The sequence below is a fragment of the Acanthochromis polyacanthus genome, chromosome 7 (assembly GCF_021347895.1).
Source record: "Acanthochromis polyacanthus isolate Apoly-LR-REF ecotype Palm Island chromosome 7, KAUST_Apoly_ChrSc, whole genome shotgun sequence".
NCBI classification, from domain to species: domain Eukaryota; kingdom Metazoa; phylum Chordata; class Actinopteri; family Pomacentridae; genus Acanthochromis; species Acanthochromis polyacanthus.
This window is the reverse complement of record NC_067119.1, coordinates 28,063,511-28,080,328: the sequence shown is the minus strand read 5'-3', so window position 1 is coordinate 28,080,328 and position 16,818 is coordinate 28,063,511. Positions and strand designations below refer to the sequence as shown.

General features: G+C 41.9%; 1 protein-coding gene and 1 long non-coding RNA gene across 3 annotated transcripts in view; one reads left to right on the top strand and one right to left on the bottom strand.

Annotated features, from left to right (window-relative positions):
* Positions 1-16,694, top strand: part of hmcn2 (hemicentin 2) — a 54,455-nt gene extending 37,761 nt beyond the window's left edge. Inside the window, 30 exon segments of the mRNA XM_022217986.2 lie at positions 65-206; positions 2,959-3,100; positions 3,223-3,350; positions 3,496-3,652; positions 3,762-3,883; positions 3,972-4,136; positions 4,275-4,382; positions 4,494-4,628; positions 5,256-5,390; positions 5,579-5,848; positions 5,930-6,120; positions 6,219-6,432; positions 6,623-6,757; positions 6,864-7,054; positions 7,740-7,821; positions 8,105-8,275; positions 8,410-8,562; positions 8,922-9,059; positions 9,479-9,600; positions 9,718-9,958; positions 10,062-10,121; positions 10,242-10,361; positions 10,489-10,623; positions 10,766-10,885; positions 11,130-11,255; positions 13,588-13,716; positions 13,799-14,092; positions 14,186-14,305; positions 14,870-14,996; positions 15,152-16,694. Coding sequence (XP_022073678.2) covers positions 65-206; positions 2,959-3,100; positions 3,223-3,350; positions 3,496-3,652; positions 3,762-3,883; positions 3,972-4,136; positions 4,275-4,382; positions 4,494-4,628; positions 5,256-5,390; positions 5,579-5,848; positions 5,930-6,120; positions 6,219-6,432; positions 6,623-6,757; positions 6,864-7,054; positions 7,740-7,821; positions 8,105-8,275; positions 8,410-8,562; positions 8,922-9,059; positions 9,479-9,600; positions 9,718-9,958; positions 10,062-10,121; positions 10,242-10,361; positions 10,489-10,623; positions 10,766-10,885; positions 11,130-11,255; positions 13,588-13,716; positions 13,799-14,092; positions 14,186-14,305; positions 14,870-14,996; positions 15,152-15,530 — 4,752 coding nt within the window. The 3' untranslated portion in view covers positions 15,531-16,694.
* On the bottom strand, positions 95-9,804 carry LOC127534678 (uncharacterized). 2 transcript variants are annotated; one of them, XR_007942936.1, is made up of 3 exons: positions 9,696-9,804; positions 8,625-8,700; positions 95-216 (listed from the first exon to the last, which is right to left on the bottom strand). It is a non-coding gene; the product is annotated as an uncharacterized LOC127534678 (long non-coding RNA). The 2 variants fall into 2 exon arrangements; XR_007942935.1 differs by lacking the exon at positions 95-216 and adding an exon at positions 4,475-4,596.
* Positions 16,695-16,818: the final 124 nt, after the last annotated feature.

The window sequence follows — 16,818 nt, the reverse complement described above, 5'->3', positions numbered from 1 at the left end:
TAAAAAGCATCTCCTCTGACTCACACATTCTGTCTCTTTTCCTTCCTTCCTCCTGTTCCATCAGCTGGGTGGTCGTATCCAGCGGCTGGCGGGGGGTCAGTACTTGGAGATCCAGGAGGTGGGGCCTGAGGACAGCGGCCAGTACAGCTGTGTGGTCACCAACATGGCTGGAAGCACCAGTCTCTTCTTCACAGTGGAGATTCTCTGTAAGCATACCTGTCAATAATGACATTAGTCCAATACATTTTTTTAAAGGAATTTTTTTACATGAAGGGAACAACTTACACACACAACATGAAACAAATTTTGCCCTTTTTTGGTTCTGCTGCCCCTGATGATGACATCTCAGCCAGACAAACAAACATAGAGCAATTAAAAAAAAGAGTATATTTACAGATAAAAACAAGAAAAGCACTCTGAGAGCGCAGTACTCTGCCAAGGCTGCTTAGTCATTGTATCATTCTAACAGATGAAATTTTAAAAAAAATTGTGGCAGAAATCTCGACACTATAGAATATGGCTATTTAGTATAGATGTATCCACAAACGAAATGACCTTGCGCTGAGCACAGGCGTATGTTATGCATGTGTACGGGAACCAAATCGAGTGATTTACATATGTAGTGAGCGGCGGGAATTGATCAGACTCAGAAACACCCCCACAATTTAATCAGTTGTTCCTTGTATCATTTCCGATGGATCAGTCCCGACAAGTTCACAGGTGATTTGTAGAAGGATCACAATCATGTGATCAGCAGGCAGCTGATGTAGCAGTCACTTGTAGTCATAGTTACAGTGATGCCGTACCACTATCTTACAATGATACAGAAATATTTAACAAATCTGTGGATCCAGAGTATAAGCGACATCACTGCAGAAATATAATGAATTAGTCCTTGTGTCATTTATGACCTTCCTTGAAAATTTCGTCCAAATTCATTAGTCCGTTTTTGAGTAATGTTGCTAATAGACAGACAGATGGACAGACAAACGTACGCCAATCGTCAGATAACTCCGCCGTTCCTTTGCAGAGTAATAAAATAATAAGAAGTTGAATTTAAACTATTAAATCCATCCAAATTCCAATTTATCTGCTCCCAGATTTGCAAAGAAGAGTAAAATTGTTCACAGGCAGTGTTCAAATTGACCACTTTACTGAGTATAAAATGTTTTTTAACAGAATGTAGCACAAAATCTCCATAACACAATGTCCGTACGGTGATGGCAGGGACTCCTTCCACCTACGTGGAATCAGTCTCTTAACTAGGATGGAACAGAAGGTCATCATACTGGCCTGTGGCCCATTCAAGTGCACAGTCTTTGAGTTAATGCCAAAAGCAGCAGTGAGTCACTGATTTACAAAAAATGTGCAATTTTTAACACATCCAAAACACATGTTCTAGGGTTTCTGTTTGCCACATGTGGGATCTATATCTAACTATTCTGAAACATGGATCTAAACTGGGCTACTGCATGTTTCAGGTAAACAGAGAATAAGTAATCTGTACTATTGTTTTCCAAAACTCATGTGCAATTAGTTCTTGTAGATCTTCCTAATTCTTATTTTGAAGTGCTTTATTGTTGTCAGACTGTATGCATTTAGGAACTCATAAATGATGCTTATGACCTGTTGTGCATCTGGTTTACATTTAAAGATGGAGTCTAAAGGGATGGAGAACGACATGAGGTGAAGAAGTCAGAGTTACAGGCAGTAAAGTTTCTGGGCTGTAACTGCCTGTAAATGCTGTCGGAAATTTAATTTAACACCACCTTAAACTGTTGTCAGTATGGCACAATGACATGATTCATTTTGACCATATGCTTAAAGACTTGGGATTAATAGAGTAAACATACAATGCTCACATATAAATCCTTAGGTGTGAAATGACATCTAAACTGATGACATATTTTGACTGAGGGCAAAACAAGCGGTTTTGAGGTTTAGGCGGATGTGGGCTGTCTTTGAGGTCATTTGGTGTACAGTAGCATCATCAGGAGAAATGATCCAGTGGATGTTTTGTCTATAGTTTCCCACATGAGGATGGTGACATCATGCTTTGGCCAGAAAAGTAATCCCTGGTATTAGTGGCTGAACTGTAGAATGGAGAGAATACAAGAGCTGTACTTCATTTTTTATGACGTGTTTTAAAATAGGTTATCTTCAGCCCAAGTAAAACAATAAATCTGATTGTTTAAAATATAAAATGTCAAAAAAAAAAAAATCAGAAGACACTGAAACAAATATAGAAGTTTATGAAATATATTTATTTAACAGTGTTCATCTTTCTGCTCAGAGGAGAGGCACCAAATCCCATCACTCCATGTCATGTATTAATTCAGAAAGCAGGAGCTGATGCTTTGCTTTCTGCCGTTCAGTGTGACTACGTGTGATCCAGATCCTGAAATACGAACAGTTTTTGGAACTACTCTGTCAAAGAGTTGAAATAGAAAGTTCCCCTGTCCTCTCTCCAGCTGGCACGAATTCCTTTTTTTGAAGGCTGACTTTGTAGCTGGATAGCTGGACCACAATGTTTAAATAAATTCAGGAGTGTGGTTCGGCTGAGTAAAGGCACAGATATAAATAACATGTCATCAGCTTAAAGGAAGGCTATAAAAAAAAAAGACCCATTTCTTCTCATCAAACACCTTCTCGGAGCCAAGCGAGACCACAGTCTCTGGTCTCTGCAGTATCAAACAAAGACTATTACAACAAACAGGAGTCTGAAATGAAAGAAACAGTTCTTTATAAGGCAGTTTGATCTGGTGCAATGATAAATGCTAGAATCTTTCTAATATTGCAGAGATGAATATGTGTTTCTGCATCTGCGTATCTCTGTATAAAAGTTGGCGTAATCAAAAGTTTTCTTTCTATGACAATAATCCTTTCATGTCTTAAAAGGTCTTAAAATATTCTATGCTAAAACTAAGAGACTGCATTGTTCTGTCACTTTACTTCTAGTACCACCAAAAATAAAAGAGAGCGGTACAGTGGTGACTGTACACATCGGTCAGGATGCAGTTTTACCTTGTGAAGTAGAGGGTGACTCCTCACCTGCAGTCATGTGGAGGAAAGACGGCTTCCCCATATCTCCAGATAACAAGTATGTTGTAATGTATCTCACTAAAACTCATCTGTACTTCATACTTGAATCTGTCATCCACAGATACAGCTTCAAACTGTTGTATGTACAGTGTATCCATTTTAATTGTGTCTGTGTATCAGGTTCACCACGCTATCAGAGGGATCCCTGCGTATACACGGGGCTCAGCTTCATGATGCTGGTCGATATTACTGCACCGTGTCCAACCAGGCCGGCTCAGATCACCGGGGAGTGGATCTTCGTGTGTTTGGTAAATATAACAGAGTTACTTTACTAAACTGCCAATGTTTTCTCTCTAATTTTACAGCACAGAAAGATGTTTAGCATTATTTGTTATTCTTAAACAAACACTGGTCTATACGTCTGTTAAGCTGAATATGTTCTTTTCTTATTAGTGGGTCCTTCAATCAGTCCTGGTCCATTCAATGTGACGGTAACAACAGGGATTAGAGCTGTGCTGAGCTGTGAGACTACAGGTATACCTCCACCTCAAGTATCCTGGAAGAGAAATGGAGCTCTGCTGGATATTAGCCAGCATCCTGGTGCATACAGGTAAAGACAAAGCTGTGGCTGCACTCTCTTTGAATATACAATGTGTATGGAGTGCATCTCACACAGCCACAAAGGTTTAAAAGCTGATGCAGTTTTCTTATCTGTCCAGGCTACTGTCCTCTGGGTCTCTGGTTCTTCTGTCCCCAGCCAATGAGGATGAAGGTTACTTTGAGTGTACTGCAGTCAATGATGTTGGAGAGGAGCGCAGGGTCATTGAGGTCATCCTGCAAGGTATTGATTTTGAGTTTTGTACAATAAGCAGACTGCAGAATGTTATTTCCGATGATTGAACTCATGAATTTGCCGTTTCCTCCGCTAGTCCCACCATCTATTGAAGATGATGTCACGGCTGTTAAAGCTGTGAAAATGTCTCCTGTGGTTTTGCCTTGTCACGTGCAAGGACGTCCTCAGCCTACTGTCACTTGGACGAAGGGAGGAGCCAAACTGGGCTCCAGAGGAGGAACGTATCGTGTCCTTCCTACTGGTAAGACAGCATATCTAAGGAACGCTGCTGGTTTTCTGACTCTTCACGGTCCACTGGAATAACAATGCCACGGGGCAAGAAACATATTCTTGCAAATGTGGCATTACACGTGTACCTTTGTGCTCATTCTTTATACAGGAGTGTTGGAGATAACTGCTGCTGTGCCAAGTCATGCTGGAAGATACACATGCTCAGCACGAAACCCAGCTGGAGTGGCTCACAAACACATCTCCCTCACGGTGCAAGGTGAGCTCAACTGGACTTCCTGCAGATCACTGTTTCAACATTACATGACTGCTTATGATAACAGAACATATAAAACCACGTAGCAATGTGTTTGTTGTTCCATGCACGTAGAGCCACCAGAGATCAGGCCAATGGCAGAGGAAGTACAAGTGGTGTTGCATCATGGGACTGTTCTTCCTTGTGAGGTTCAAGGCCTCCCCAGACCATCCATCACCTGGCAAAGAGAAGGAGTTCCAATAGCAGCTGGTAACTATAAATACAGGCACAACACTACAATCGCATTAATTTCATGGCGCGTAGTGCAACTGGCATCATATAAGAGGTAAAAAATTAAAAATAAAACATAACTGAATTAAATTTGACCACCACCCTTGTCAAAGTAGTATCCTTGTGCAGTCATGCAGCCCTCAGAGCTTCTACAATGCTTCCACTGAGATCCGTTCCCTGAAATCCTGTTTGAGTTTTATCTGCAAGGTCCACTAATTCTCCTAAATTGTGTCAAAATGGCGAACTTTGTACTTCAAGAAGAAGTCATCACATGGAGCCAAATCTAATGAGTAGAGTGGGTGAGGATTGATGATTGTGTTGTTGTGCCAATAAGCACCTTTGTAATCACAGCGAAGCATCAACAAGCCATTGGACCTCATTTCAGGTTGTTGCTAAATGTTTTCTCTCAGACATCTCAGAACGCTACAACAGAACTCTGTTTTGACACACTGCAGGATGAATGCATGCAGCACAACCACACGATTGTTCAAGGAATCAATGAGCATGCTCAGGGCACTCCTGATCTGATGTGCCTTGTCTGGTTTTGAAAACTGTTTCTTCTCTTGGTGTTAGCTGCAGAGCCTCATCCTCATTTGTCTCTTACAGGTCACAGGCTGGCTGTGCTCTCAAATGGAGCTCTGAAGTTCTCTCGGGTGACACTTGGTGATGCGGGAACCTACCAGTGCCTGGCTAAGAATGAAGCTGGTGTAGCTGTGGGAAGAACCAAACTAGTCCTTCAAGGTAATGTGAACCTCTGATCTCACAACTCGGAACAAAGCAGCAGTTTTTCCATGTTAGCAAAATAGTGTCACACCGGCATGTGCAAAGAAATAAAAAACAAACGCTCCATGATTGTATTGGAAATCGTTACTCCTGATTACGGCATTTAAATAAATGACTTAATATCTGCACACCTCCTGTTTCTCCAGTCCCACCCGTACTGAGTGTCCCTCGTGTTGAGTACACTGCTGTGTTAGGCCAGCCAGTCAGTCTGGAGTGTGTAGCTGATGGCCAGCCTCAGCCTGAAGTTACTTGGCACAAAGAGAGGAGGCCTGTGGTGGATGGTGCTCATATGCGTATCTTTGCCAATGGAACTCTGGCAATTACCTCAACCCAGCGCAGTGACGCAGGCCTTTACACATGTACTGCCAAAAACCTTGCCGGCAGAGCCAGCCAAGATATGAGGCTGCTTATTCAAGGTGAGGAAAGTCTTTTATGATTCCATCTCAGATTTGTAAGAACTATGAAAAGTTTATATAGATGATATTGTTGCCTTTCAGTCCCACCCATGATTCCTCCTGCGCAGACGGAATTGTCAGTCATTCAGGGATTTCAGGTGCTGCTGCCTTGTGCTGCTCAGGGTTCACCAGAACCCAGAGTGTCATGGGAAAAGGATGGCGTCATCGTGCCTAATCTTCCTGGCAAATTCACTGTCCTGCGATCAGGAGAGCTGATTATCGAGAGGGCTGAGGTTAGACCTTACATCATCTCATTTCTTTACTGCATTAGGAACTAAAATTCTCTCTAGTTCAGGCCATAAGCTCAGTTCTAACTGTTTTCTTATCACAGGCAGGAGATGCTGGTGTGTTCACATGTGTAGCCACCAACGCAGCAGGTTCTGTGAGACAAGACGTCCACCTGTCCATCAACATGAGGCCTGCCTTCAAAGAGCTGCCAGGTGACATAACACTGAACAAAGGACAAAGGCTGGCCTTGTCCTGCCACGCTCAGGGAACACCTCCTCCCATCATCTCCTGGACTGTCAACAACAATCCCTATGAAGGTATTGTTTTCATTTCCCTCAGTGCAAGTGCTGCACAACACTGCTTCCACTTCTTTAGCGATTTATTTAATAACTTTTCTCATTTGTACAGCTTGGTATTGTGAAACCTAATCAGAGACAATATTGTGAGTTAACACTGCAGTATTTTCTGCCTGTTATTCATCTGACACTGCTGATGAAAATGTTCCAGGTGCCACTGTAGATGAGGCAGGCAGGAGCTCCATCATCATTGAGAATGTGACTGTGAGTGATGCTGGGACTTACGTGTGCATAGCAGAAAACAGTGTGGGCTCCATCAGAGCACTCTCATTTGTCCGCATCAGAGGTGACCTTTTTTTTATTTTTTAAATATTCACACTTATTTGATTTTCAACAGATAGTTACATCACCTTTATTGATGTCATACTATAAATGTATATGTGTGTCTCCAGAGCCTCCAGTGTTGAAAGGTGAAGCCCACATGTCTCAGACTGTCATCCAGGGAAGCTCCGCTATGCTGGACTGTCCAGTTCATGGAGACCCCAGCCCTGTCCTCCGCTGGCTCCGAAATGGAAAGCCCTTACTCCGGGTTCTCCGAATGCAAACGCTCCACAATGGATCCTTGGTCATTTACAGCATCACTGTAAATATAAAGTTTACTTTGCCTCTCTGTTTTCTACATTTTACAACAGTGACTGGTCTTTAGATAAAGTCTGTTGAGCGTAGTCACTCCAGTTTGAACCATGAAGCCTCCAGGAGCAAACTACATCAGCAAATGTTTGATGTGTTGGAGAACAACGGAGCAGGATTCATCCTGCCCAGGCTTCATCTGCAGTCCCCTTGGGTTGAGGAACAGAGTGTGCCTGTCCTGCAGTGTCCTGCTTCCACCCAAATCAGATTCAGTTCAGTCAGAGAGGGTAACAGCATTAGCAACAGAGGGAAGAGACGAACAGAACGCTGTATGTTCCCAGACTCTGTCCCTCTTTCCTTAGCCTGTAACCTTGTTAAAGTCTCTAACTGCTGCTATAATTGCACAGCCTGCAGCTGAGACTTTCTCACAGACAGATGACTGTCCTCCCCACAGAGTGCTCTAATGTGAAATTTCCTCTCTCTGGCCCAATAATATCTATTATGACAAACAATTCAATGGAAAAAAGTCAGCTGCCCTATTGAAAATGTCAGCTTGTTTATGCTGTATTGTTAGCTCTCCTTCATCGCAAAAACTGTATGTAATTTAAAGACACTAAAGGGTGGTGATCCTATTTTGTAGTTGCTCCTCAGAGTACCAATTAAGCCCAAATCTCCTCCTCTTCCTGCTTGATCTACAGGCAGCAGATGAAGGGGAGTACCAGTGTGTGGCTGAGAGTGAGGCTGGAAAAGCTGAGAGGACCATTACTCTCAAAGTTCAGAGTGAGTTCTGTCCATATAATTACACACTTTTTAATTTGTTATGAAATGAATAATGAGACAGGAACACGTTGTACTTCTCTGACTGCATCCCTTTCTAAGAAATGTTTCAAACGGCTTTCATAATGTTTCCCTTCATTTATTCATACATTTTACTTTTGTTTGTAGTAGGTGCTTATTTGCAAGGTCTTTTGGGGGTTTTCGTGGCTATACCAACACAGTTCCTCAAATGAAGGCTTGAGGTTCCACTCTTTAGTGATTTCTTTCCTCTTCCTCTCTGTCTTAGTCAATGGAGGTTACTCTAACTGGGAGGAGTGGGGTCCATGTAGCAGCACCTGTGGCCAAGGCTTCCAAGAACGGATCAGACTTTGCAACAACCCAGAACCTGCTAACGGCGGCCGATCATGCAGTGGCCCCAGCATCGACTCCAGGAAATGTCAGATTGGTTTGTGTCCAGGTATGGCTGATTGTTGTTTTTTTCTAGTATGTAAAGGAATTTGATGTTGGGTGTTTATGTTACAACTCTGGTTATTTTGGCTGTTAGCGCTGCCTACAAATATTCTGAGTCTCTGTTGTGGTTGGTTGTAAAAGGTGAAGTCCCACGGAAGACCAGAGGCAGCTTGATAGGAATGGTGAATGAAAGAGAGTTCGGTGTGTCCTTCCTGGAGGCCAACATCACAGACGACAAAGAGGAGGGGAGCAGTGTTTTGCAAGCACGCTTGGACAACATCCCTCCCACTGTGGGTGAGTGATTGCACAGAAAATAATGTGTGTCTGTTGTAGCAAGTTATACTTTGTTTACTCACCTTTTTTAAACTTGTCCAGTGTTGGTCTGTGAGCTTTTAAAGACAGGCGGGATGGGCAGGAGTACATACAGCCAATCTAAAATAAAAATAAAGGTGCATTTAAGCTGAAAGAAGCATGATTATTTGTAGTTAACGTAATATTTATTCACAACTTCACTATATACATGATAGATGTGAATTCAGAGCAGTAGATTTTGTTGTGTTTGAAGTGAAAAAAGGACATTTTTGGCATTGTGTTCTGCTCCCTAACCCTGTGGTTGTGGAAGAGGTGAAGATGCTGATGCTGTTTCCTTGTAGGCCCGTTGCTGCGGGTGCTGGTGTCTGTTTTCGCTCCCATCTACTGGACCACTGTGCTGCAGAACGGAGCAGCCAGAAACGGCTACTCCTTCACTCAGGGCCAGTTCAGACAAGAGTCTCAGCTGGAGTTTGAGACGGGTGAGCTTTGCCCTACATTGCTTTTTTCACGTCTGACTGTCAGTTACAAGTGTTTGCCGATTAATATTTCATACCTCTGATTTATTTAGGGTAATAAATATTTAAAGACACTCTTTGGGAGCTTGTGAGTTGCCTCACTCTCTGTCGAAAAGATGGAAAGTACAGATATAACACTTTGTATTTCATGTGTAATTTTGTGTAAACTGGTGTGTGAAAACAACCACAAACAACCTAACAAGACAGAATTTTGAGCCTCCTTTTCTTTGAGTGCTCTTTCATAAAACAGCCAGCAGGTGGCACCGCCCACTACCTGTAACAGATACATTTGCACATGAAGGCTGTTGCTTCTAACAGTTTCAGCATGATCCCCCTGCAGTTCCAAATGATTTTACTTTTTTTTTTTCAATCTCTTCCAACAGGGGAGATCCTTCGTTTGACCCACGTTGCCAGAGGTGTGGATTCTGAGGGCGTTTTACTAATTGACATCGTAATTAACGGATTTGTTCCTCCCTCATTATCATCATCTCATCTGAGCCTACAGGTGTGTTCACTGCTGCCTTTACAATCAGTATTTAAAGTCTCAAATGTACCTTCATCTTAAGATATATCACTCTAGAGGATTTAATGCGGTCTGACCTGCTTTGCTTCCGTCCCACAGGAGTTCGATGAGTCGTATCTGCAGACAGGCCAAGGGCAGCTGTACTCGTGGTCATCACAGACCCACCAGAGAGGAGGAAACCCCCTGGTGCTGCGCTGTAATCACACCATTATTTACGAGGGCCAGGAGGAGCGCCAGGGCCCTCTGCTCCAGCTGCTCAAGGTCTCAGGGATGAACAGCGTCTACAACATGTTTACCCTCACTTTGGACTTCCACATCACTGCCAACCTACTCATACCAGGTCTGGGAAAAAACATCACAATGATTCAAAACTTCACCATCATAAAATAATACTGGATCTGAATGTCGCAACAACTAACAGTGCCTGGACTCTTTGTTTGCAGATGGTTATGAAGACACATGCCCTAAAGGCTTCAGTCTTGACACAGTCTCCTACTGTGCTGGTATGCTGTTTCCCTTTTTTATGCCCCATTTATCCTATTGTAGGTTTATTTGAACATGTGTCCCTGAAGCAGTTTTATTACCTTATTTAAACATGTTTTACTTAAACGCGTTCCTTTTAGATGAGGATGAGTGTGCGCTCCAGTCCCCCTGCTCTCATTCATGTAACAACATCATGGGTGGCTTCACCTGTTCCTGCCCCTCTGGTTTCACTATTTCCACAGAGACGAACACGTGCCAAGGTGAGGCTGATCATAAGCTGCAACCTGTGATCTTTTGCGTCACAAATACAGTCGTTACATCCTCGTTAAGTAAAGGAAAAATCAGCTGCTTAAGCCCTCATCTTTCTAATTCTGTTTTCACTTGTAGATATTGATGAGTGTTCCCAAGGCTCACACATGTGCCACTACAACCAGCAGTGTGTGAACACAGTGGGAACATATCGCTGCCAGGCCAGATGTGGACCAGGATTTAAGCCCAGCATCACAGGGACCAGTTGTGAAGGTAAAGCTTCATCATATAGAGGCATAAACAGCAAATCTCCCATAATAATCCTGTAATATTATATTTGCACCTCAAATCTGTTCCCCTACACTTTCTTACTTATGTAGACTGATGAAGCCAATGTGTTGTGTTTGTGTTTCAGATGTGGATGAGTGCCAGGAGTCTGCCATCTCCCCGTGCCAGCATCAGTGCATCAATATTCTGGGTTCCTACCGCTGTATCTGTCACCCTGGATACCAGCTGTCAGGACATCGCTGCATAGGTCAGTCAGCTAACTGTTTGGACTGTTACAGATTACAAAAAACCCTTTATATTAAGTCCAGGGAAATTCAAAACCCTATCTTGTTTTATTTCCAATAAAACCTTGCTGCAGTGGATTCAGGAAGATACTTACTGTAAAAACCCAGATTAACAAATGTCTATCTTAAATTTTTTTTCAAACTGTTTGAGCCAGTGGATGATTGTTTATCAGTGACAGCTCTGGTAAAATGGTTGCACCTTTACAGACATCAATGAGTGCATGAGGAATGTGTGCCCGGCTCACCAGCAGTGCCGTAACACAGAGGGAGGTTACCAGTGTTTCGACAGTTGTCCAGCTGGAATGACTAAAACAGACGATGGAGCATGCACAGGTTAGTGGCTGTCGTGTTTTTTAAATGTTTATTCTTTAGACTCTGATAAATTCAGCATTTGATCCAAGAGAATTTATTGTTTAGTTCATTTATTGACACAGCATTAACTCATTTATGCCTTGTGGTTGTCGTTTTAATTCTGTATTTATTTATTAATGCGAAAATACAACCCAAAAAGCAAATTAAAAACTGACAACAGACCAAATTTGATCTTTATCTGATTTGTGAGACCAGTAGGCTATTGACTTCTATGTGTTTCACTTGCAGCTAATATGCTGGGTGATGCAGTCGCCTTCTTTAATGTAATGAATAATAGCTTGAACATTCAGGCTCTCATTCATAGTTGCACGGGCAACAGGAAGCAATATGACAAACAACCAGATGATTGCAGTCATATCAAAGTTTAATGTGATTACTGACGGCAGGGGATGTCATGTAAAAAAAAAATTAAAACGAAATAAGGACTTCTAGCTTGAAATATTAAACTTGCTTACCTGTCCTTATATTTACAACTAAAGAACTAAAATTTAAATGGGCCTTACCTTTACTCACTATTCAAACAATATTACAGGCAAGAACAACATCTTTAGACATGATTTCAAAACATTTACTTAAACTGCACTTTTACCAGATGCCCTTCCAAAACCCCTCGTCCTGGCCCAGCCTCCTGTGAAGAAGAACTGTCCCTAAAGTGTCATAAAATAATTCACAGGTCTGGGATGAGCAAGGCTTCAAAACTTACAACAAACGAGCTTTTTACCCCAAATCACAGCCACTCACAGCTACAGGTTTTTATGAGCTTTAAAGCAGGTAACATGACGACAGGCAGTTTAACTGGAGCTCAGTGCTGGAGGACCGGTCCAATTAGTGAAGGCAAGAAGCAGAACGAAGTGAAGCAGTTAAAGCGACATTTTGAGGAGTGTCCAAATTCAGGCACCGATCCAGAAAAAGGTTAATCACAGAAAGAGTTACAAGATACACATCAGCTCAAGGCCCTTTACGTTCTGAAAATGAAATTTGCTGAATTAACTATTACCAGTTTTTTTTATAATAATAATATGGTTTAAATTTATATAGCGCTTTTCTGGGCACTCAAAGCGCTTCACAATGGATCCATTATTCATTCACTCACACATTCTCACTCTGGTGGTGTTAAGCTACATTTGTAGCCACAGCTGCCCTGGGGCAGACTGGCTGCCAATCCGCGCCTACGACCCCTCCGACCACCACCAACATTCACACACCAGTGTGAGAGCAGCACTGGAGGCAAGGCGGGTAAAGTGTCTTGCCCAAGGACACAACAGCACATGACTAGGTCAGAGCGGGAATCGAACCGCCGACCCTTCGATTATTGGACGACCCTCCCCTGGATATACCACTGGATATACTGACAGTTGTCTCTGGACAGCACTGAAGAAACCTTTAAACAACTGATGGATTCTCAGGCCAGTTGTCAAGGCTACTATTCCTGTATCAGTACACACGTTCATGATTTACTTGTACTTAGAGAACACTGTGCAATAAATTATTGAGGAAGAAATAAGAACCCTAGAACTTTCCTGAAAGTCCTCCAGTTTTTAAGATTTCTTTAGAACTAAAGTAATCCAGAGAAAGCTGCCAGTACATTCACTGGTACACAGCAAAAATGAACTGTTCATAGCAACTCTGGTGGACTTTATTGTTCAAAATGTAGACAAATATAAAACTCACTGTTTCCATGGCAACATTATACTTTCACTTTCTTGTACAAGTTCAAATCTGTTCCCACAAATGAAAGCTTGTACTGTTTTTATTCACTGCATTAAATCAGGCAAAGCCATCAAACCAGCACGACTGCTGCAAACTTAGAAATACAACACATGAAGGATCAGTGACACAAATCACAAATTGACAAAAGTCTATGATTTGTTTTGTTATTTCCTTTGCCAAAATGTGCATAAACAAGGAGTTACTTGTTCTTTTTGTGGGGAACAAAAGTCAAAAGTTTGGACACACCTTCTCATTCAATGCTTTTTATTTATTTGTATTATTTTCTACATTGTAGATTAATACTGAAGATTAACACTTTTTTGTTTACAACATAATTCCATATGTATTCTTTTATAGTTTTCTTCAGTATTAATCTACAAAGTATAAAATGATTAAATAAAAAACATTGAATGACAAGCGGTGTCCAAATGTTTGACTGGTAATGTATAAAGAACAAATGAATGATACAGAAGCTTGTAATTATACCACATTTTTTTGAATTTGTCATTAGAAGATATGGCCCAAATGTAACATTTTCAGTAAAATGCTGCTAAAATGCTGTTGTCAACTGTTTATTTTTCAGATATTGATGAGTGCCAGGATGGAAGTCATATGTGTCGCTACACTCAGATTTGTCAGAACACAATCGGAGGTTATGGCTGTATATGTCCCAGAGGTTACCGATCACAGGGAGTAGGGCTCCCATGTTTGGGTAGGACAACACTTTTGTGTTTGATAAACACTTCAACACCTCCCTAATAAAGAACTAACTTGACTTTTGTCTCACATTTCAGACATTGACGAATGTCTGCAGACGCCCAATCCTTGTGCCTACCAGTGCCGCAACGTGCCCGGCAGCTTCAGGTGCCTCTGCCCTCCTGGTACTGTCGTGCTTGGGGATGGTCGCTCCTGTGCAGGGCTGGAGAGAGGCCAGACCTTCACTAATGGTACCAGAGTCAGGGCACGACTCCGCCCACAGCTGGTGTCGTCCCTCGGCAGGCCAATCCTGTCCCGATCTAACGGAGTATCTCGCATTACCAGACAGAGCTGTCCTGTGGGGTACACCAACAGAGATGGCTCATGTGTTGGTAAGTTTAAATCAAAAATGAACAACTGAAGTGCATGCTGTACGAGTTTGTCAGCCTCTTGAATCTTACTTCTTTCCATTATTATCTGTGCAGATGTGGATGAATGTTTGCTCAGGAAGCCATGCCAACATGAGTGTCGGAATACCATTGGCAGCTTCCAGTGCCTGTGTCCCTCAGGATACAAGCTCCTACCCAATGGAAGAAGCTGTAAAGGTAAGTGTCTCCTTAACCCCCGTGTCGTCCTGGGGGTCAGATTGACCCGTTTTAATGTTTGAAAATGTGGGAAAAAATCTATTTTTACAGTGTAACTTGTGATGTCCACATTTTCAACATTTTTGGGCAGTTTTTGAACACTTTTTGGTGGAATAAAAGAAATGTTTAAAAAAAATGTTTCTCAAGAACATTCACAAAAAAAATCAACAATAAAAATTTTTGGTGAATCTTCTTAAAGAAAATGTTAGAAGTTTTACCGATATATATGTTATCGCATTTTTAGGAAGATTTTTACTCATTTTTAAAAATATTTGCAAGATTTTTCTTGACAAATCTGGGAGATTTTTTTTCATGAAACTTTTAAGGGAAAGTTTTAAGGAATTATTGAAATTTTCTTCCTGAAGGTTTTGCAAATTTTCTTGCAGTATTTTTTGATTTGTTTTTTCAGACAAGGAAACAATATTTTTGGTGCCCGTAAATAAGGACAACAGAAGGGTTAAACTGATTTTAACTTTCGCCATCATTTACATTTTAACAGCTGTTCTCCCTTTTCTCTACCATCAGACATTGATGAGTGTGTAGAACAAGGCATCCAGTGTGGACACAATCAGATGTGTTTTAATACCCGGGGGGGATACCAATGTCTGGATACACCCTGCCCTGCATCCTACCAGAGCGGAGGAAGCCCTGGGTAAGTAGCCAACAATAAACCAACAGAACCCTGCTCCTCAACTCAAGTTTTCTAGTGCATGGTTCCTGCTGGTTCCATTTGTTCCATATGTAGGCAGTCAACATAGCTGCAGATATGTATAAGACATATATTCTCTTTCCTGCTGACTTCTGCAGGACCTGCTACAGACCGTGTTCTCTGGACTGTGCCTCTGGAGGCTCCCCTCTGCTCCTGCAGTACAAGCTGCTCACTCTTCCCTCCGGCATCCCGGCCAATCACAATGTGGTTCGACTGTCCGCCTTCTCAGAGTCAGGCGTCCTTCAAGAGCGTACATCCTTTACGATACTTGAGCAACAATCAGAGGCGGGTGTGATGGGCCGGGTGTTTGGCATCAGAGATGAGGCCGGCAGGGGGATCATCTTCACCCTAAGAGTCCTGGACAGACCAGGACTGGTGCGGCTCAAAGTGCAGGCCACCACTATATCCCTGCAGGGCCGGATCACCTACCAGAGCATCTTCATCATCTACATCTCCATCTCATCCTACCCCTACTGATCCTCAGTGCTGCTTTACAGATGACTCCCAGTGGTCGTTGGATGCCTCTCACTCACAAGACAATGTGCCAACATCCTGTGCCTTGCACCCATCAGGCTATGCAAAAGAAACTCTAACATGCAAGATAAGGTGGGCGTGGTTGGTAGGATTGTATGAAGACTGAAACGTCACAGTGAAAAGTCTTGTGAGAGAAAAGGCCTTGATTCTTATGAAATGTTGCCTTCAGCTGGATCTTTTGAATTGATTACAGAGCAGAACATCCTGTACTGAGGACATCTGAACTGACAAACACGCTGGATGAACAAAGTATTTTGCTCAATTATTTACCAAATGGCCCGTTTGGGGAAAATGCCAAGAGTGCATCTTTTTAGTTCATCTCTGAAAATGCAGAATACAAAAAGTGTGTCAACCAAGCACTGAACTTATTTAGTGTCCACTAGGAACTATGAGATTTTTCTATCATTTTGTATGTTAGTTTTACATGTCGAATACCTAATTTTGGGACAGACTTGTTCTCATTAAAATATGTTCACAGCCCACACTTTGGAAATACATACCTAATGTAAAGCCTTTCACAGCTATAATATTGTACACTGTCCTCCCCTATTATTTTAATTTATTACAGTCACTTGAACACATCACTGGTTCAAACAACCTCCTGTCACAGAGGGTTTGTGTTAATAAAGCTCTACTATCATTGTAATGGCACACTGTAACAGCAGCTGTCAAGCTAGCAACAGTGTTTGATCTATCTTGTGTTTTTAAACTCTTTTATAACATTTTTTGTCACATATAGTGTAAAGGTGCTATTCTGAATGTACTTGAGTGTTTTGAGTTGATGTCATTTCAACGATGTGATTGGTGCTGGAGTTCTAAAGAAAACGGGAAGTTATTAACAAAAACAAACCAAGAGCGGGAATGCACTTTCAGTAGTGTAGCAAATGCATTCATGAAGCTATACACAACACTTTTCTTTAGAATTTCCATAGTTGGTGTCCAGAAATTAAATAAGTGCCATCAATGTACAAACCCAAAGAGGGAACTCTAAGATGAAAGGTTTGCCCTACTCTGATTAAACAATTATGTCCCTGTTGCTGTAAATGAGTGTCAAATATTTGTAGTAATAAAAGGGCAAAACTTTTGCTTTTGTCTCTTATTACCGTACCACTCTAGTCCTGGTCATTTTTGATTAAATCGTGCCGTAAAACTTAATAAAGACTCACATTTTACTACCTGAAAACACTGATGGGAGCATAATGCCATTCCTGAGCTCCCCTCACTTTACTCA